General features: G+C 35.5%; 2 protein-coding genes across 2 annotated transcripts in view; one reads left to right on the forward strand and one right to left on the reverse strand.

The window, feature by feature from the left end:
• Positions 1–2220: 2220 nt before the first annotated feature.
• Positions 2221–16577, forward strand: LOC149420410 (EF-hand domain-containing family member C2-like). Its single transcript, XM_089636355.1, has 16 exons — positions 2221–2343; positions 2615–2770; positions 3169–3319; positions 3803–3915; positions 3999–4088; positions 4181–4266; positions 4830–4995; positions 6385–6556; positions 9099–9276; positions 11630–11780; positions 13305–13493; positions 14215–14360; positions 14443–14556; positions 15693–15872; positions 16262–16382; positions 16470–16577. Exons 1-16 carry the CDS (start codon positions 2221–2223, stop codon positions 16575–16577), a joined length of 2244 nt encoding a protein of 747 aa, XP_089492481.1.
• A 95-nt stretch (positions 16578–16672) lies between these two features.
• mol (dual oxidase maturation factor 1 mol) overlaps positions 16673–22800 on the reverse strand; it is a 99864-nt gene continuing 93736 nt past the window's right edge. The window contains exons 7-9 of the mRNA XM_089636129.1: positions 20658–20850; positions 19488–19787; positions 16673–18560 (exon numbers count right to left, since the gene is read on the reverse strand). Coding sequence (XP_089492255.1) covers positions 18506–18560; positions 19488–19787; positions 20658–20850 — 548 coding nt within the window. The 3' untranslated portion in view covers positions 16673–18505. The remainder of the gene's footprint in view (positions 18561–19487; positions 19788–20657; positions 20851–22800) is intronic.

A 22800-nucleotide genomic window follows, 5' to 3' on the forward strand; every position in this document is an offset into this window, starting at 1 on the left:
TCTACGCCCAGCCAGACTTTTACATGGATTTTAAGAACAGAATATACCTAGTGAGCTATCGAAAATAATACACAATATTTTTAAAGCATGATTAAACTGATAAACTGAATAAGAATCAATGTTAGTAAAACATGTGGTAAAATTTTGATCGCGCTGGCCTCGCTTATTATGAATATTTTTTAGATAAAACCTTCGCAAAACCGCTCAACATCGCAGAAATAGTTAACTTAAATAAAATTTGAACGTAAAAAAATAAAATCCAGGTAATAAAATTCAATCACAACGCACACAATGCATGCATTTTAGGTAAATACTAATTTGACGGAATTTTTTAACATTAAAAAAAACGCCCGCGCGATTATGTCTCTAGCCACTTCTAGCCGTTCGTTTCGTCCTATAGTAACAGAAATACCAACAAAACAAAATGACATTTGACAATAAACAAATAAAGTTTGAAAATGGACGGTCTCGTTTCACAAACGAAAGCTAATTTTAATTTTACGTAATTGAAATTTTTATTGCAATATTTTCCACCGCCCCGAATGCAAAAAGTTGTGTCGTACAGTAATTAAGGTGAATCTAAAGGTTTTATCTAAAAAATATTCATAATAAGCGAGGCCAACGCGATCGAAATTTTACCAAACATGTAACAGTAACATAAAATAATATAGAAACTAGAACAATAATACTTGTAAGACAAATCACTAAAACTACATTACCTACACTTCTATAATTTGTAGGATTTAACAAAGTGCTGGTATAGTTTACGCTTAATTCTATAAATGGAGTCAATAAATATATCAATGGTACCCCCAAACTTGTTGCCCATATCATGCATCCTATGGTTAGTGAGTGTGTCTGATAGTTGGTTGTGTATGTATTGCAAGTAGAATGTTACATTTTGTCCTGTGTTCCTAGTCGGCACAAGGAATTTAACAGTGGCAACGATGGCAGGACTGTCAATTAGGTTGTTAATGACTGTGTAAAACAACCAGGTCTGACATAATTCTCCTGTCAGACAGTCTTATTAGATGCAATTAATTCATCAAATTGACATAATTAATGTATTCAATTGGAATTCTGAACTTAAAATATACGTACCTAAGAAACTTGTGCTGAACTCTTTCCATATTGTTAGAGTGAACTTTATAGAAAGGGGACCAAATAGGTAAATCAAATGGCACTTGACTTCTGACTAATGAAATATAGAGGGTTCTCATACCATCTAAGAAAAATAAAGAAGTCTACTATCAAGTATACTTATTTATTAATTATTGAAGACAATTTTTGCGATTCCTAAACGAAAATCACATCTAGGACTCGAACCCGGGACCCTTGCCTTGCCGGGGCACCGCTCTACCAACTGAGCTAATGGGACCCTATGACCGTTTCCATAAAAGTGTTGCGACAATTTTTTCTTCTTCCCCTTGTCCTATTCGAGTCGGGAAGTCCTATTTGTGTCGAGTCCTATTGTCCACTGCATCGACAAGGCGCCTCCAGGTGTCCCTGTCCTGCGCTACTTCAGCGGCTTCCGTTCATAGCAGGCCCAGCGACTCCATGCACAGCCTCTGGTGTTTTCTTAACTACGTCTGAGGCGGCCCACTGGATGTCTTCCCTCTGGAAGCCACCTTACGATCATTTCATATTTAAATCTAACTAAAGCATTTTAAATGTAGTTTGAACTATTTTCTTAACATATTAAACATCCCTGTGGATGAAACGCATTTCACAAAAATTACATTATGTACATACATATATTTTTTTTTATTTTTTTTTTTAAAAGAAAGACAAACATTCCCGGGTTACGAATAACCCAACAATGTTTGAAAATCTCCTACTACCACCACAGAAAGCCGAAAATGTTGCTTGTGTTGTGATGGAGGACTTAGCCAGCCGAGGAATCGAACACGCGACGCTCGGGTGAGACCCAAGCGCTATGCCCACTCAACCACTGACCGGTTTCTGTGTTTTGGAAGAATATAAATTATATTCTTCCAAAACACAGAAATGATTATAGACCTGTAATCTAGCGGTTTGTACATGTAAATGATTGACATAATGCAATGCTTAAAAACTAATTACACTATGCTTCCTCAATGGAATCATTGTCTGACTGATAAGAAATACATTTGAACCAATCGCTGTGAAAAATTACCCTTTACCTCATCCCTATTCCTAACATCCACTTACCCTGACTTTAATCATCAACACCCTGAGAGGATGGATCATGTTCCCTGCAGCCAGCCTAATAGAGAAAAGCCCGATATGCTGGCAGCGGAAAGTGAAGGATACGAGTATACGACGAAGACTGGACTTGGAGAAGCAGATTTCTTGGATTCTCTTGTAATCCAACATGACTTCTCCGGACTTGCCTATCAACACACAGGCAACCAAATCTGTTAGCCACCGATAACTGAACAGCTGCCCAAATAATGGAATGGAGATGGAGAATTATATCATTTCTATTAATTATATTTTATAATTAGTTTTTCTAGTATTGTTATTACTTATATTATTTTATTCGTGTTTTTATTATGTTACTACCAGGATACGGGCATACGCCTAGTTTGGTGGGTCTATTTTTTTCAATTAAATTAAATTCTGATGCTTTTAGATTGGGAGGGACTATTTTGGACGCAGCCAACACTTCTGTTTGGCCGAGTCTGGAAAGATCAGGATGCTGGTGGACAAGCCAGTTCCCGGGCCACCCTCACTTTACGTCAAGAGCCTGACTCCTTGTCAACCCTCTTGGCTACTTTTTGATAAAGAGGTTCTTTATTTCTTTAATAATGTCATATTTTATGTCACCATGGAGAAAATAGACATTTTATGTCATCACCGACAAAATGCACAGATTATGTCCATCTTCCCACGGGTCGGTAGCAATTGACATAAACCGAATGCTGCAAGACCTTTTCGCAGAAAATTAAGTTCACTGTAGTAAGGTAATGGTCTGCAGCGCAGTTCAGTGGGGAACTTTTCTGCGCAGGGTCTTACAGAATTTGGTTTATGTTGATTGGTTCATGGTCCCCAAGAGGAAGCTAGCACCAATTTTATAATTTAATGTTCTCTCACGTTCTGTACAAAAGAAATACTGAACTATTTATTAGATCTTGATTTCATAATTTACGTTGTTTTCTTGGTTTTCACAAACAAAACAATCCTCAGGCTCTAGTTTTTTCTGCCTACTACCAACAAACTCTGGAAGAAATGCGCTATGGCCCAGCATTGATTCGAGAAGTAAAGATATACTTCTATCTTGAAGATGGTACGATGAAAGTCATTGAACCGGTGACGATCAATAGCAGTCTTTCGCAAGGTAAGATCTAAGTTTTAGGTTGGAGACACATTACGCTATACACATCAAAGCGTTTTATATAACACCATAAAATCCCATATAGGACTATATGCCGTGATCTGCTAGCATCTGCCTACGGCAGGAAAGGAGGTGAGATCAATTTACGGAGCGCCGTGATCACGCGGCTGTCATCTGACAGATCCCATACAAAGAAATGATAATCTGCAGCAGTTCCCCAATTGAACTGACCCTGAGGAAGATTATAGCGTAGTGTGACACAAGCTGCATAGGCCACTCCCAAATAAGCATTGATGCGTATAGCATAATGTGTCTTAGACTTTAAGGTTATCGCACACATATCACCCCAGTTGGTTGACGGCGAAGCGATGCTGATCCGTTGCCAAGCTGAAATGTGTGAGATAACCTTAATGAGAATCAATGATTATTGCACGAAATTATGTCTTCTTTCTGATCTTAATCAATTTTTAAATTATAAATCAACAGGAACCGTCGTGAGCCGTCAGAAAGTACCTCTGCCAAAATTGGAAAATTGTTATTTCGACGTACTTCACTTAAACATTGGAAAAGAGATTAATGTTTTCGGGAAAGTTTATTTGGTTGGTGTTCAATAATTTCAAGCTCTTTAAAATGCTATTATAATAGAAAAACATAATGATTAAAATGGATGAATTGTTTTCAGATTGTAGATTGTGACAAATTCACAAGGTCTTTTCTGAATCGCCTAGGAATAGGAGTTCCCGATCCAATTGAAGTCCCGAAACTTGATTGTGTAGGGGGTGTTTTTGCCTAATTAATGATTGAAGTAATTCTTTGTACATACATATAGTTTGTGGATACATATTAATATTATCTTTTTCACAGTTGAAGCAATTCAAAGGAATACCAAAAGTGGTTGAGCATATAAAATCAGAAAAGCAGTTCCTTGAATTTGATAAAAAGGTTTTGAAGTAAGTTCATTGTGTCTCTAAACAGATTACCTCTGTTTTTATAATATTGTTTTTTTGATTGAAATTGGGTTTCTGGACGTGTTGGCATCGTGGATAACGATATTATGGATTTCTTGGCAAAACAAGGAGCATCCAACCATGTTCTTACACTCATAAACCATGTTCCCCTAACTGACATTTTTTGCATCCTCAATTCAAATCAACAATTCCCCCATTCAAAAGAAATTTCCTCACTTATTTTAATAAGATTTGGAAATTGCTCCGTTCCCTCTCACCTTTTTAAAATTCACGCGCTTGACTCCAGAGATTGTACTTTCTGCGGTCTAGAAGTGGGAATTTTAGATCACATATTTTTTAGTTGTCTCTCTAAACAAATATCCTTTCTTCCAATATCTCATCTCTTCTAAGTCTGAACTCGACTGAAATTTGCCCATTTAAATAAAATAAATATATAAATACAGCTTTCCTTGAAGAGTGAAAGCAAGAAAGATTTGAAATAAGAAGATAAACCTTGTTTATAACTTGTAACTTTACTACTAATGAAATTTTAAACTAATATTAAGGTTCCAAGGGTACTGGGATGACAGAGATTCAGAATATGGAAAGTTGTACCACCTCGAAATAATGTATTTCCTTGCCGATGATACTATAGAAATAAAGCAAAAGTTGGGATGTGATGAGAGTACGGATATCAAAAAAATCTTCTTACGACGAACTCCATTACCTAAGGTGTGTATCCTAATGGTGTGATATCCTGGATAGTAGTTTAAGAGGTTACTCATAGATGGCAATGGTAACAAATAAAGTTGTCGATAATGCCGGGATTGAGACTAAGGACGGGTTGTTTCGGAGAATTTGAACAATTCTTCAAATTTCAAAGGTAATTTTTAAGTTTTGTGAAAGATTTTTTCAAGTTCTGTTATTATTTCAGTTCTGTAAATCTACTAGCCTATAATGATATAATAACAGAACTTGAATAGGACTTTCACAGAACCCGAAAATGAACATTGAAATTTGATGAATTGTTCAAATTCTCCAAAACAACCGGTTCTTAGATAAATACGATTGCAAACCCAAGATCGAGGCCCAGAATGTTTCCTACCTCTTGCTAATAAGCCGTCCGAGCTCATTGTAATCTATCACCAATCAAAGAACAAAGTGTTTTTTTTGACCCCGGAGTTTTAAATAAATTAAAAGAGAATATGAAAACCAGTGTGCAATATAGTTGTGAGTGATGAATACTTGGAGCAGGTGGATGAGATTGTGTATTTGATTTGGGAAGTAAGTTTACAAGAGATGGGAAGCCTGACAGAGATATTGAAAGAAGGGTAAATGCAGGTAACTCTATTAATGGAGGACTGAACGTGGTCGGCGCTAATAAAGGAGCATAGCTAGCAGTCCACAATGGAGTGCTGGTACCTAACCTGGTGTATGGCAATGAGGCATGGAACTGGCAGAGGAAGAATGAAAGTAGACTGAATGCTGTAGATATGAGATCCCTGAGGCGTATGTGTGGTAAAACCATGTATGATCGTGTGAGAAATGTGGAGATCTGTAATGAATGCAAGGCTGATGTGAGTGTAATGAGTCTTATACATACTCTTCTATTATTCTGACTCTTGACATGGCTCGACTTGAGTATCTGGTTACCAGATCTGAATAATAATAATAAAAATGATTGGAATATTTGTATAGCGCCATTTTCGTAAGAAAATCACCTCAAGGGCGCTTAACAACTTATTTTATGCATTTAATCTATTCGTATCACTAAAGACTTATAACTTGTGGATTATAACTAAGATTAATGTCTAGTGATTTACAACTAAGATTCAGGTACTTCCCCTCCCCTCTACCTACAGCCTCACCAATTGGGGATGCCGTGTCTCACAATCTTCAGATGGTTGGGATTCTAGTGCAGTATGCACATGCACATAAAAAAAGCTAAAAAAGTGTCAAATATCAGAAGAGTATGTATGAATGTGAACAAAGCAAATAGTGTGTGCCGAGGCAGATTTGTGTAGCGATCTATCCTCTCTGCCTACCCCTATGGAGAAACGGTGTGATGGTCAGTTAGTCAGTTTAAAATGGAAGATGTACAATGGTTGTTTTGGTTTTCAGGAGATGCGCTATGCCCTCATGTCACCTGACGCCATCCACCCCGAACCTCTGCAGAACTTTGGTCCGTCGGACCTCATCATCGGGGCTCCAATAAACGTATACGGCAGGATGGTCATTCTTTCGGACTGCGACGAGTTCACTAAAGAATATTACCGCGTCAAATATGGACTAGGTAACAATCCAAAGATGGTTCTATGACAAAACAGAACAATTAAGAAAAGTGAAGAAAACGGAAGGAATAAAATCTAACCTATTATTTTATCATGTTCTGTTTTGTCACTGTTCTGTTTTATTCTGTTACATCCAAAGACACCCATTTTATGTTGTTTATATAATCTCCTTTATTATTAGATTCCTATTTAACCCATTGTATTCTTAAATAATATTAAAATACATAAGTAATGAAATTCTATAGAAATACATACACCACAAAAAATTATGATCCAAATAACTCGTTCCAGAGTGCTAGATCTGTCTATCTCAGTATCTACCTGGTGAGAGTTCACAATTTAGAATCCAAAAGTTGCTTGAAATGGCTTTAGCAATGTGTAGTGACCAGATCTAAATAGCCAGATACTTCCCAAGGTTCCTTTTCTCCATCTCCTTCCCATTCCCACTTCCTTTAGTCTCATAACATTCCCCATATTGGGAATGTTATAGTCCTGATGTTCTGAGATTAAAAGAAGTGGGAGTGATAGGATATGTGAATTTGTGAGGTTTAGAAGCATCAGACTATTCTCTACTGCTCCAATACTCACTACTAAACCCATTTCGAGCCATGTTTATATTCTGGCATCATATGAAATATTGTGACAAACAACATAATATAAGAATCGATTAGATTAAGTAAGGTTAGGTTTGTTGTTTGTTTTTTCTTTATTTCTTTCTTTTTCTTCAATGTTCTATTTTTTCACAGTTCTGTTTTGTCATAGAACCATAATATGATATCGAGGGCTTAAAGTCAAATAACGTTATCTACAATAAATTTACCGAAGGCTTAATGTCAATCAATATTATCTACGAAAAGACAGAGAAATAATAATTATTACTATTACATAATATGGTTTTTTGTAGATAAAGTTATTTGAACTAGAAGACCTAGAATTATTTGCATGTTTTTTTTTGTAGATAACATTATTGGAACTAGAAGACCTAGAATTATTTGCATGTTTTTTTGTAGATAATATTATTGGAACTAGAAGACCTAGAATTATTTGCATGTTTCTTTGTAGATAACATTATTGGAACTAGAAGACCAATAATTATTTGCATGTTTCTTTGTAGATAACATTATTGGAACTAGAAGACCAATAATTATTTGCATGTTTTTTTGTAGATAACAATATTGGAACTAGAAGACCTAGAATTATTTGCATGTTTTTTTGTGGATAACATTATTTGAACTAGAAGACCTAATATTATTTGTAGGTTTTTTTTGTAGATTTATTATGTGACTTTATTTGTAAATAACGCCATTTGCCTTTAAGACCTAGAATTATTTTCCTGTCTTTTCTAAATGATGTTGTTTCACTTTAGGCCTCAAAATATTGATACTTGGAACAGTGTATATCAATATTTATTTATTTATTTATTTATTTATTATTTTATTTACGCCCTAATGGGCTTTTACATGAAAATATACATTTACATTGATTACAATAATTGAACATAAGAAGATAAATGGAGTTAATTGTAAGAAAGCAACACATATAATAAAATTTTGTGCAAATTAGCAAAACACTAATAAGATGGATTCAATATAAAATATACCCAAGCATGAAATAGTAAGTAAAAGAAAGTTCAACATAAAAAGTAAGTAAGTGGGTGTGTTTAAACCCAGTATTAATTGTGAGTTTAACAAATCGATAAACCAATATAAATTAGAGTGTAACTTACTCGTGAGGTAAAGAACATTATAACAGAGATTTAAAAAAAAAAAAAAAAAAAAAATAACAAAATAAGAGTTGCACCTGTAAAAAGCAAAAACTAATAGAATTTAGCAATATCGACATGAATAAGAAATAATAAGATCTGAGATGGAACATAGTGTTATGTATAAAAAGTAGTTAGTAGGTATAAGCATACAATTATAAGTGTATAGTAGAGCAAATAAAAAACAAACAAATATGGATATAATTTACTTGAAAGGTTTCGAATGGGAGAAGATGTAATAAAATTATTAAAGCTATAAAAGTTAATTATTAGCCGATAGAATCGAAATAAGTTGCCTTTTAAAGCTCACAAAATTGTCAAAACCAAACATATCTATAAGTTCACAGTATTTATTCGCAAGGTTGTGAATTCTAGGAATTGGTGAAAAAATAGAATAATTAGTGTTGAGGTTCTTGTTAAATTTAAAAGTATCTTTACTGCGAGTTTGCCTAGCAGGAACATTAATGCAAATAAGTTCCAACAAATTAGGGCTGTCAATTAAAGATTTAATAATTTTGAATAAAAATAGCAAATCAATTAACACTCTTCTATCAGATAATTTAAGAAGTTTAGTTTCAGCAAGCAAGTTATTGTAATTTATAAATTCGATTGGAATTTTCATTTTAAAATTAATGTACCGAAGGAATTTATTTTGTACCTTTTCTAATGATTGAGAATGGACCTTGTAGTACGGTGACCATACGGTGGAATTGTATTCTAATTTGCTTCGTACTAACGAGCAATACAGATGTTTTAATGTTGACATACTTGCATGTTTGCAGATAACTTTGAGCCGGTACCGCCGCCCGCCCCCTTCAAGCGGCCCGTCCCGCCGAAGGAGCGCCGACCGCTGCCGCCCTGGAATGGGTACGGCACCCATGACGACTCCTCGGGAAACTGCATCGCCATCACGCCCAAAACCGTTAAAGTGGACCAGCTCAAGTTCTACGAGAAAGACAAGTAAAGCTACTTTCAATAAAAACAAATTTTTTTTAGGATTTATGTCACATCGATACCTGTATCGGACAGAAACTTATACCTAAAATTTTTATATTATATTGCCAGTAACTCGGTCGTTTATTAACATTAATGGGTTATTTACAATCATGGGCGCTACCCGACTCACTAGACAATAAATCTGTTCTGAGAAAATTTTTGGTTTGTGAAAATTGTTAGTTTAGTTTGCCTATAATAATACTAGCCCAGACTGTGAAAAATCTTGGTATATTATAATTACAATTTTGAAATTGACAATTAAAACAATTTTCTTTTTAAATATTATGTGGATATCTACCCACTTTATTGCGTGTCTGAATCCTTAACACAATCAGTTGAACACAGCAATTTTGAAAATGAAGCAAAAAATCAAAAAATGTGCCACATAAACTGAGTCGCCCGGCCGCCCATCATCCCTCACCCCGTCCCTCGCGACCTGTCCCGAGCGCTCAGGAGTTCTACTCTGTATTAGTCAGCACGGCCCCAGAAAATGTTTGTTAGCAAACAACGTTGCTGCATTGTGCAGATTTAAATGGGTATTGGTTTTGGTCTCCGTGGTTGAGGGGTAAGACGCTCGAAGGTTGCGGGTTCAAATCCCGGCGTGTACAAGTAAATTTAATTTGATTAATTTGTTTGATTTCACAATTTATTTATTTAAAATAATACATAGTATATACTTTCGGCACATTCGAAAGCGGAAGATATTTTCAGTATCGCCCTGGTGTTATACCACCATAGCTTGAAATGGCTTGGTGACAATATCTCATTAGGTAGGTACTCCCCCACCTTCCTCTTCCCCATCTTCTTCCTCTCCCCACTACCTTCAGCCTCACAACATACCCCAATTGGGGATGCCATAGTCTCACTGGCTCCGACGGTTGGGAGCAGTTGAGACTCTTGTGAAGTATTCATATAAAAAAAGAGGGTCAGAGGCACGGAGGTAAGAAAAGAGAGAAGATGGCACTTGGGCAACGGGGCACAAACGTCAAATAAACTCAACCGCGATCAAATAGGGGACTGTTTATTCATAAACTATAAACGGTGTTTGTTACCTTTATGATGAAGTGTAGTGGAAAATTTCGTAAAAATTACAGGAAGAAAGTCAAAAACTTTCGATGGCGTTACTTTTCACTTGTAAGAAGTCTTACTGTTGTTTTTTTCTGGCACACATTTGTTGTACGTAGCGGACATCTTCGCAGTGCATGGTAGCGAAGTTATGCGATAATGGGCTTTGAAGAAAGTTACTTAGCTTACAATCGCATAGCATTGGTTTGTCAGATGGAACATTGTTATTCCAAAGGGTCGATAACATATACGATACATGTCACAATTAGATTTATTCATAGTTGAAATTTCATTTCTATTTTAATTAATGCCATCTGCATTAGTAGTTGGCTGAATGTTTTGCTGGTGTGCCGCAAGATGGATGGGCGTGACAATTTTAAATCCGCCCACAGGCCCCGCGTACCTCGTACTTCCTTATTGCAAGCTGGCGACAAAGGTCTAGTAGAAAATGTTCAGATTGCCATCTCCTCTCCTTTTTTTACCTCCATGGTCAAAGGGCTCGATAACCGTGATAGCTTGATATATTGGGACGAATGGCAACCCTATACCAAATGCATAGACAACTTTAAGATTATGTTAAAAATGGTAACTGGATAAAACAGAACACAGTGAAATAATAGGTAAGGTTTTTATTAGGTTAGGTTTCTTTTCTTTACTTTTCTTATGTATTCTCTTTTGTCATGAAATCGTAAAATATAGATATCCACTTGTTGGAGAAACAATTGTTTTTTGGTCCTAGACTCTGAACAGTCGAATAAAATAAAGGTGTTCTACAAATTTTTACCAATAACACTGGTTATTTTAATCCTATGTCTAGAATGTCTCGATCATTCAACGATATTGCTAAAACACATGCTTGCATAGATATTTTCGTAAATAATATAACTTGTTTCAAGAGATATCTCCACGATTTCTGTACCTAAAAAAAGAAAAAAAAAAAAACAAATATTGTTTGTTGATTTTTGATGGTTTGATATTTTTTATTATATACCTAAATTAAACATATTTTTAAAATTATTATGTCTTGTAATTTTAAGCTTTGTATAAAAAAATACTGATATTGTTGTGTTTCCTTCAGTGAATGTGCAAATGTGATTGCTGCAGACACATTAGTCTAAGTACATTTATATTTGTATGTAAATTTATTTTATACTAACCACAAAATGTATTTTAAATGTCCTGTTTGTGTCTCAAATAGAAATAAAAAAAGTATTAATATAATGAACAGAGACTGTAAGTAACTGCATTTCAGACTTGGTTATGACTCCAACATCCTGAGGTTCTGTGCCCGCCTTGTCACCAGCATCCCAGAATACGCTCATCGCAAGTTCATCATCAGTCTCTTCCTCTTCAACGACAGTATGACTGTCTATGAAAAGGGAGACAGGAACTCTCCATATCCGGTAATACAACAATACATTGCAACCATTACCCACCCCAAACATTGACTTTCTCTGACAATCTGACAGGCCATTAACCCATAATTCGTTCACTGTCGATCACTCCCACCGCTAGTATTTTAACCTTCGAAAACTAAATCTGCTTACAAACAAGACTTCTTTTTTACCTGGTGTGTGAATTGTTCGCCTCCGTCACTAGGCATAACTAAAAATCCCAGATCTCATGAAAAAGGTTTCGACTTATTTACAAAATCTGAGTATTTCAATAGAAGATTAAAAAATGATGTAAAATAACGCTTGCCTGTAAAATGTAATGCGATATTTATTGGTGATTATTATGTATTTACACAGGTTGAATGCATGGGAAACCGTACATGCTGAGATATTCTGAAAAATGTTCGTTAGATGATAGTAAAAATTCAAATGATGAACTGGGCTAATGCCAAAATAGGTTGTCACCTGGTCGCCTCCAGGCCGTCGAAATGGAATGCAAATTTGGCTTTTGGGCAGGTCAATTTATTTCGATGTCAGTGCTTACACTGTACAAAGCTAACTGTATCTTGTATGGTCTCAAATTACTTAATTATGAACCTACGTTGAACATAGGTTCATATAGCTAGTTTTTATGCACTTTCCATAAGCTATATGACCGTAGGCAGAGATGTGCTTTATTTCAAATAAATCCATTTCAAATGGAAATGCAAAATGCAAAATGGGTATTTTCCATTTTGCATTTTAAATGCTTTTCTAAAAACCATTTTGCATTTTGCATTTTAAATGCTTTTCTCAATGCATTTTCCATTTTAAATGCTTTTCTGCAACATTCTTCATACTATCTCCAATCATCTTTTTTTCATAAGTGCCAAATATCAGTCGGTCCTCAACCTCGTTATGAGACATAATTTACATTTGTCAAGTTGCTCCCTGGTAGGAGCCCTGGCAATTGAGTGATACCATTAAAAAAAATACTGATTCAAATACTGAACATGGGGCCATGACACTGTAATATTAAATGTTAGATAGCAGTTTCTATGTTTTTACATTGGCAACATTAGTCCCGCGTAAATTTTTTGTGGTTTCATAATCTGTAGTCGTGGTGTTTTTGGATTTACCATCATGTAATATGTTTGTTCTACATTGATGTCCATTATAATAAAAATTATTATCATTAATAATCATTAATTATCATTAATAACAAAATTGTTTAAAAATTCAATAATTATTTTAATTGTTTGACCTGAGAAACCATTTTGCATTTTGAAAATAGGTATTTTGCATTTTGCATTTGAAATGGTTTTCTAAAAACCATTTTGCATTTTGTATTTTCAAATGGAAAAGTTTTGACCCATTTCCATTTTGCATTTCAAATGGTTTTGGGTACCCGTTTTGCACATCTCTGACCGTATGTTCATAAAAACCACAGCAACAAAAAGGTGGCATGCGTCAATCTTACCCAGTACAGTCTATTTACAAGATTCGTATGAGAGTTGGTTTTGTACTTAAGACTACAGTTTTAATATATTCCAGGGAGGTATGTTCTTCAAGCGCGCTCTAGTCCTGCTACCCGGCCAGGACCTGTGGGTACCGGAGAAGCCACGGAACTATGTGGCTGCTGACCTGTGGCTGGGGAATATCCTTACCATCAACCATCACTGTTTCCTGCTGGTCGATGCAGATGAGTACACGCTGCGCTATATGGAGCTACACCCACACGAGGTTTGCTATTAACTATTATTCATATGGTTGCATGACAAAATAGAACATATAAGAAGTGATGGAAAAAATCACATAATTTAACCTAATCTAAGCTAACCTTACTAACTTAATCACAAACTCTACATTTAAATAAACACTATTTTATGTGCCCCTTCTTCTTAGAGAATATTATGTGTTTTATGATGAATGGACAAAAAATCATAACAGTGACAATCAGAACATGATAAAATAATAGGTTAACTAGGTTATTAGGATAGGTTTTTAGGCAGTTAAAAAAAAAAAAACACTTTTAATGACTAAATTTATATCACTTCACACAAAATATCTGATTCACATTTGTCACCGTTGTGATTTGTCATGGAACTGTTTTTATTTATTCATTCCAAATGTTTAAAATTATGCAGAAAACATGTTTTTAATTTGGATGTAGGACAAAGTGTTGGATGTTGTTTAATTTTGGTGGACAAACTGGGTCTTGAAAACACATTAAAAATATTTTTAATATTTTTTTTTTTTACGTGTATTGTATAATTAAATGCTTTCTAAGAACAACTGCATACTTCAAGTTTGCCAAAAATGGTCTGTTGGACAAAAACGAACTAGACCGACGAAATATACAATATGTATTTCCTGTGCTAAATAAATAAATAAAAAAATAAGAAATAAATTAGTAAATCATACTTTTTTGTATAAAACATAATTTTTCATTTGATTTTTTCAGTTTCCCCAAGCTGACATCAAACTCATCATGGCGAAAATAAGGAATTTCCTTCTATCCAAAGAAAATTTTTACAAAGACTTTGTTGCCAAGAACATGCCTTCATCTACCTCGGAAAAACCTCACATGATATCCAAATCTTGCATGGAGTGAGTTCTATTTATAATAATAATTGTAAATATTATTGGAATACTCAAAATTAAAAATAATAATTCTATTATTCTCTTGCAGTCGAGCGCTGAAAGAAATAATGTGCGATAAATTGTGCGAACACGAGTTTATGACCATCTGCCGTTACTTTGCTGAAGATGAAGAAGCTCCTAAACCCAAGCGATCCTTAATCAGGTAAATTATATGATTCTACTTATTTAATATGGGAAGTCCTGTTTCAGCTTGACCATTTTGCATCTCGTCTGTCTTTAAATTTCGACGGTCCCCAAGAAAATTGTTGGATGTGCAAATTTGCAAATTATAACCTACTAATTTAATTTGAGAAATATATTATCAAAAACAGTAAATATGCAGAAATTACAACTACAAAGCTCTACTGCAAAACTACAAATTCGCATATCCGACATTGTTTTTCGGGACCGTCGATTTGTTTGTGCGATCCGTTTTAGTTTTAGAAAATCTGCAGCATTCACTTCATTATTCAAGCAAGCCTTTCTTTGACTAGGTTGCTTACTTTGACTATGGTTCAGTAAAGATTCTTTTTTCGAATGTGAAATGGTTGTGTTTATTTGGACTTTCTTTTTGCAATGTTTCAACATTTTGGTTCCTATCTGTCTGAAGAAAGTTTGAAAAAAGAATTGTCATTGAGATAGTGACAGTTTATTTATGGATAGTGACATAACTTTGAAGATTAAACACTGATTTACCTATGTTTTCAATTTCTCATCTTGATGGAAAGAATTTTAAAACATTTGTTTTTATTAGTTTTTGGTTTTTATTGGTTTTTCCGCTTCCAATAGCTGCTTGTGTCTCGTGAAGTGGCAGCGTCCTATGTACTACTAGCTCCCTGGTGAATTTTTATTAAAATTGAGTAACCTGCTTTCATTTAATTTTTTTATACTTTATATTACACGTCACAAGAGATCCCCTATCTTCACAATGTAAGGACAGGGGAACCAAATCGCCACCCGGTTAGGCAGTGTTGTGAGGCGGGTTAAGGTAGGGGTTGTGAGAAGGGATTAATTAATGCGGGTCTTGAAGAAGCCTGAAATGAGACTACGCGATGCCTATCCGATTCCGAGCTGATATGCGTTCGGTAATCTTTATTCGGCTTTCTAGAGAAGCCCCGATATTTGAGGCGGTCTGAGATACTTACTCCAAGTATTTCAATGGAATCGTAATTGGGAAGGGTGCTGCCATCAAAAGATGAATGGTTTGGGCCGTGAGCACGTTGAATGGTCTCATTTCGGGTGTATTTCCCGTTCCTTCCAGAGTTCGATATTTAGTGTTGAGTTATTTACTTGTTCCAGGGCTTTGGTGTACGGAGAACTGGTTGGAAAGCTGTGGCAGAACCTTGACCGACTAACGGAGCACCTGTGCTACCTGGACGAGTACCAGACCGGGGAGCTGTCAGAAAAGGACATCTGGCAGGCCCTGCAGTCCATCCGCATTCCCCTCAAACACGACCTCATGAAGGACATGCTCTCCGTGTGCGTAGCAGCCTTTTTCTCTCTTCGTGTCATTTGGGTTTAGTCAAAATATATTTAACATCAACTTCGATCATGTCATGTCTGGGGTACTGTGTGGAGAACCCTTTTCCAGGAAAGGAAGGCGTGAACCAGTTGTAAGAGGGAGGAAACACAGAAGTCTGAAAATTATTCCACAGTCAAGCTGTTGTGCACAAGAATGAGTCCTAAAAATTACACATTCTCTCTTGTGGCAGTTGTCAATAGTGATATTTTTTGGCATGTGTTTGGTTTGTCTCCCGGTTATTTGAACCTACTTCTGTAATAATGTATAAATACCACCAATACTAGTACAAATTGTAAGTACATTTTTTCACAAATTTTAATCTCTATTTAATGGTGTTTCATTCCAGCATAAAGAGGAATGACAACGGAGATTATTGTTACGCTGATTTACTTGATTTCTTGAATTTCAAACTGAAACCCCCAGCTCATTTCCAAGTTCCTCCCTCTAAATCTACCAAACCAGACAGGGTAAGGATAATTTCAATTACTGGAACATTATTTTAATCTGTAAATGAAAATTATCAAATCTGTGCATGTTTTGTTCTCCATTTTCAGAAACCGAAGTTTGAAGTAGATGCAAAAGTGGACTCAGAACTATGTCTAAACTGGAACGAATTTATCAAGTATCTCAATCTTGAGTACACCTTACAAGAAAATCCGTAAATTAATTAAAAATCAATTGTGTAGTTTTAAAAAAACTAGTTTTCATCTGTTTATTTTTGTATACATGTATACATTTTTTTTATATTTGTGTGTTTTTTATGTGTATTTTTGTGTGGTTATGCCACAAAATAAAACCAATTCATAATTTATAAAAAAAACATCAGTTCAAGTTTATTAAAATTATTGTAATATTACAGTCACTTCCATCAATTGAAAAATCTAAAAATTTACCTAAGTTTACTTAATATTATGGCAAAGACTTGAAACTAATGCAACACTTTCACTTATCGCCTATCGCGTCAGGTTACACGTCATACGCACGTACTTCATAAGTAGCTTACGATTAATATCCTACTTATTTATTAGATTTCCTAACTTTACGATAACTCCTTCCATTGAATCAATAGGCGGATTATCAGGAGACTAGAACTCCCATAAGGTATCTATAGACATACATAATATATTATTAAAATTTCATTACATAATAATATTATAATGTTTTATCCATTTTTGTGTTCGGTAATTTATAAAATATTTACGTTATCAATAATGCGATTTCATTTACAATTTTGGCAGGAAAATATGAATATAAATTTGATCTCTGTGAGAATATTCTTTTTATGCATTTGATTAATCCAACGCTTTATTAGTTTATTTGATTTATTCGCATTTTGCAAACAAAATTATGATGAAATTTAATGTTAACGTTACATTTTTTCTTTACTTAATTTTGCGCAATATTATCATTTGCACAGAAAAAGTAAAGAAGTTTGCAGTCAAACATTTGTAAATTACAATATAAAGTCAATGTTTGCTTAAAATAATTTTTCCTGATAGTTTTATTCACTGGTGCGGTGAAAATATAAATAAATCTACATCCGTTACAATTATTCTACATATCCATCTAATACTTTTGTCATAATAATTGATTTCAGATTACTTAAATTATTACATTCAAAATTAAAACATAATATATCACAATACAATTTTATCATGGTTTTTTTTTTAATACAATGAAAACCTCCTTTCCGAAATGATCACTCGAGCCCTTCGTCTTGAATGTTTCCGTAAATAATTTAAAATGTTTGAAATAGTTGCACTAAATGCACTTTTCAGTCATTGGACTCATTTTAACCCGCCACCACACTATTAACCAAATGTTGTGAAATGTAATATTTAATCGAACATATATTAATTTCTAAATTGTATTCGCTAAATACCTTAGAAAGAATATCTTAATTCAGTCAGCTCTTTGAAACGGCCGGGAAGTTCTTTATAAAATATGACATATTTAATGAAAATAATTTAGGTTACAAAAAATTAAAATTCATGGAGAAATCTATTTATGTTAAGTCGGGATCTCACCTGATCTATTTCATAGAATCTATGAAATAGATCCGTGAGAATGGGCTTTTTCTATGTTATAGAAACCCAAAGTTGAATGGACTTCAACTTTCATTCTATCACAGAGAGACTCGTAGAATAGATCAGGTGAAAACGCACCATTCGGTAAGCGGAACTATTTAATTTATTTTTTGGATTTATAAGCTTAGATTTTCGATCGAATCACATTGATTTAGTAATACTTTTTTACAAGCATTTGGTCGCTAGTGTGGAGGGCTGTTTAACATTGGGATGTTGTGATTTTTTTATTCTCTTCTAAATCATGGATGCTTACATAATACACAATTCAGGACTTGCATTATCTACAGCCTACCTAGATTATGAATAATGTTCAGTCACGTTTGACGACATCTTGTAGGTATAATGAGTGTCTCTCAATCGTACATCTGATACCCACAAAGTTTAGAATAAGTTTAGTTTCCTACTCCTAAGATGGCGTTTGTTTGAGCTCCATGAAGTTGCGGTTTGCAGACAGATGAACCAGCACCCGGACACAGACTTGTGATCAGCTGTAGTTGTATCCACTACCAACCAGCAGACACATTGTTTTTCTTCTCTGCATGCTGCTGTGGATGCACCCTGGAAACAGAAATAACCGTGTTATTAGGTATCTGAAGAGCCAGGTATTTCCCCCACCTTCCTCTTCCCCATTTTCTTCCATACCTCAATTGGAGAAGCCACAATCTTGCTGGCTTCGGTTAGCAGGGAGCACTTGGAACTTTTGTGCAGTATTCACATAATGCTGACTATCTCTATGTTAATAACACCGAATACCCTAGAATATTAATAATTCGCACACTCCAGTAAAATATTGGCAGTATTTACTGTAGTACAGGGTTTTCCAATAAGAGGTGTTATTTTGAATAGCCCGCTATTTCAGTAGATGTTACTTTTAAAGCTGTCATTTTTTGACATTCGACAAGTAGAAACTACGCCATTAATAAAAATGGAACGATACACGCTTCAACAACGCATTGAAATTATTAAAATTCACTTGAGTGAATCAAATGCAAATCATCTTGAGTGATGAGACCCATTTCCACCTCGGTGGCTTCGTCAACAAGCAAAATTATCGCATCTGGGGCTCGGAAAACCCAAGAGTTATTGTTGAAAAGCCTCTCTATCCTCAACGTGTGACTGTTTGGTGCGGTTTATGGTCCGGCGGAGTCATTAGACCTTACTTTTTCGAAAATGAGGCTGGAGCAACAGTTACGGTGAATGGATTGCGCTATCAAGAGATGATTAATGATTTTTTATGGCCGGAATTGGATGGTATTGATCTGGACAACGTTTACTTTCAACAAGACGGCTCTACGTGCCACACAAACAACGAAACCATTGATCTTTTACGATTGAATATCAAAATAACACCTCTTATTGGAAAAACCTGTAGTGTAGCATGTTGCATTCCTTCCCGACAACAGTGTCAAATAATTGAATTTATACGGGTTGTTACGGCACAAACAGTAATTTCCCAAAGTGAAATGAAATTATAGCAATACTCACTGATACGTTCTAGTGAGCTCCTTATGTACTGGTAGAGCGTCTTTCTTGACTCCTTGCAGCTCCATAGCCAGGGGTGATATTTTAGGCGTCTGGGGGACAATGCTGGATGCCATGCTGCTGGCGGAGTCGTTCCTCTCGTAGGGTGGGGGGATGAACGGCTGCTTGCGGAAGGCGAACCTCCACGGCGACTTGGGCGCGTCCATTTCGTAGGCCCGGTTGTCTATGCCAATACGGCCGGGTTTGATGGTCTCATTTATTGATGTGGATGTTGTCATGTCTCTGGTTTTGGATGAGAGACGCCTGGAAATTCACAAAATAATAATATTAGCTATATGCCAGATCTGCCTGCAATGGTTCTAGGCCGAGCGCCAAGCCCAACTGAATGACAATCAGTACCTACCATCTGGATCCCATATTACCCCCATATCTGGAAAGAGTTAATATCATAATACCAGCTGTCTAATAGTATTATTAATATTAGATACTATCGGAAAATAATGAGAAGGCATGACACGACCCTTCATCAGACTACAGTTCGATAATATGCAATCATTTACAAACTCTAACCTAAAAAATTGGAAATGAATTCGTGCATTTAAAAAAAAAAGGTTTGAGCCACAATTATGTAAATCTATTATATTCTTCCTCCGGAGAACACGGATGTTACTTCTTTGTAACGAATACGTGTAGTTTTTAAAAAACCCTGTTTTTAGCTCTTGACATCAGAAAAATACAAGATTATTAATAATATTTATTTTTATTTTTATGAAACTCCTCCACACCGACCTTTTTATATAGCAATACGGGGTCAGTTTTTCAATTTTGGCTTGTGTTTTCTTAACACTGACAATGACGATTTCTTGCGAGCATTGGCTTACAGTACAGTCACAAACTCGGTGGAGTTACCGTATGACGCACCATGCGTTCGTCAATTTGCCGCCCTAGCGAGCAAATACGAGATTTTTTTTTCATCACATCAGATTTGAAGGTGTCCTTAAGTAGGTACCTAAGTCTTTTGACAGCTCTAGCCACTGGCTTAACCCTTTTTTACCGGTGCTCACAACTGAGTTGACATATCTCTAATTATTTCAATATTCTGTAAGTATACTAAACACAGAGTTTATATTTTAGGTATTATATTACAGATTTTAGTGAATATTCATTTGTTACCTCAATATTCTAGAGCCGAGGCTTTGTTCGTCTTTGCTGCCTCTCTTCTTGAACCTCGTGTCGTGGCTCTCCTCGATGATGACGTGCCGGTCGTAGGGGGTGTCATAATCCACCTCCACCAGCGTTGAGAAGCGGTGCGGGTACATCCAATCGATGATGGAGATGATGCTGCCCACGAGGATGCACAGGCAGCCTGTTGACAACACAACACAACGGTCAAACGTTACTCTTGTCCACAATAGATATCTCCGACTGTAATAACCATACACCCATGCATTCCTGCAATTATTCCCATACAGACACTATTGCAATCGCATTAATCCCAAACTAAAAAAAAGAGGAAATGTAAGACGGCATAATAACCCAAAAAGTAATCACGATTTAACTCTATTGGCTGTGAAAATCTCAAATCATATTTACTCTAAGGACGGGTTGTTTCAGAGAATTTGAACAATTCATCAAATTTCAACATTTATTTTTAGGTTCTGTTAAAGTCCTATTCAAGTTCTGTTATTATATCAATATAGGCTAGTTGCTTGACAGAACTGAAATAATAACAGAACTTGAAATAATCTTTCACAGAACTTGAAAATGAATTTGAAATTTGAAGAATTGTTGAAATTCTCTGAAACAACCCGTCCTTAGAAAATAATAATAAATTAATTTATTGAGATTGAAAGGTACATTATATAATGACAGCTAAGTCTAGTTCAATACAGTCTATAGGTTAGGTTAGGTTAGTAAGGTTAAGATAGGTTAGTTAGATGAGGTTTTCATAAAAAAGCTAATCTATTACAGTCGTCACCAATTTCACCATGACTGAAATGGTATAGGCTTTGTAAATACGCATCCTGGTCGTATTACATATTTGGTTTTGTTAGATTCGTGAGTGGGTTGGTGGTCAAAGTTTTGAAGAACTATAAAATAGCCTTAGCACAAATTCTAATGAGATTCTTATTAGAAGCCGATCCCAACTTCCGACCTCTAAAATATTGGAAAATAGTCCCACTGGCTCCGAGCAATTGCAACTCTGGTGCGGTAATCACAGAAAAATATTGCGCAATGCGTGAACTAAGTAGTCATAAGGTAATTTGGAATTGTAGATTTTAAGTACCTACTTCCGTAAATCAAGTCAATACCAATATGTGTAGCAAAATGCATTACTTTTATATTTCTTCATATCAAATTCACTCTCCCATGAGATCAAGTAAAAATTAAATTGTTTTGACTACCTAAGCATGTAGTCGACTTATTTTCTGCTCATTTAGGTACCTACCTAATTTACTTGGCTAATTTCTATGGTGCGGCATTAGTGAAATATCGCCTGGAGGGCGCTCTAGAAAATAACGAAAACTGTTATTAAATTATATATTATCATGCCTACAACCTACAAGCAACATAGATACTAGAAGTCTTATTAATTAGATTCTTACACGCCCGTTCAGCACTGGTGTGGTAAAGCCGGCCTCGAGCCTGTTTTAAAAACACCAATGGTTTTAACCAAACAGACGCCATCGTAATAAGTGAAGTTTTCACTGTTCCGACCTTACGAATCGCGTAATATTATAAAACAGGAAATTGCTATTTAAAAAATCGAGCATTGTCATGCTGTGAATAGGATGACTACAGCGAATAGCGAATACTACATGGTTTTCCAATAAGAGGTGTTATTTTGAATAGCCCGCTATTTCGGTAGATGTTACTTTTAAAGCTGTCATTTTTTGACATTTGACAAGTAAAAACTACGCCATTAATAAAAATGGAACGATACACGCTTCAACAACGCATTGAAATTATTAAAATTCACTTGAGTGAATCAAATGCAAATCATCTTGAGTGATGAGGCCCATTTCCACCTCGGTGGCTTCGTCAACGAGCAAAATTGTCGCATCTGGGGCTCGGAATACCCAAGAGTTATTGTTGAAAAGCCTCTCTATCCTCAACGTGTGACTGTTTGGTGCGGTTTATGGTCCGGCGTAGTCATTGGACCTTACATTTTAGAAAATGAGGCTGGAGCAACAGTTACGGTGAATGGATTGCGCTATCGAGAGATGATTAATGATTTTTTATGGCCGGAATTGGATGGTATTGATCTGGACAACGTTTAACTTCAACAAGATGGAGCTACGTGCCACACAAGCAA

Source organism: Hesperophylax consimilis, chromosome 10 (genome assembly GCF_061612785.1).
Source record: "Hesperophylax consimilis isolate HC1 chromosome 10, BYU_Hcon_1.0, whole genome shotgun sequence".
Taxonomy (NCBI): domain Eukaryota; kingdom Metazoa; phylum Arthropoda; class Insecta; order Trichoptera; family Limnephilidae; genus Hesperophylax; species Hesperophylax consimilis.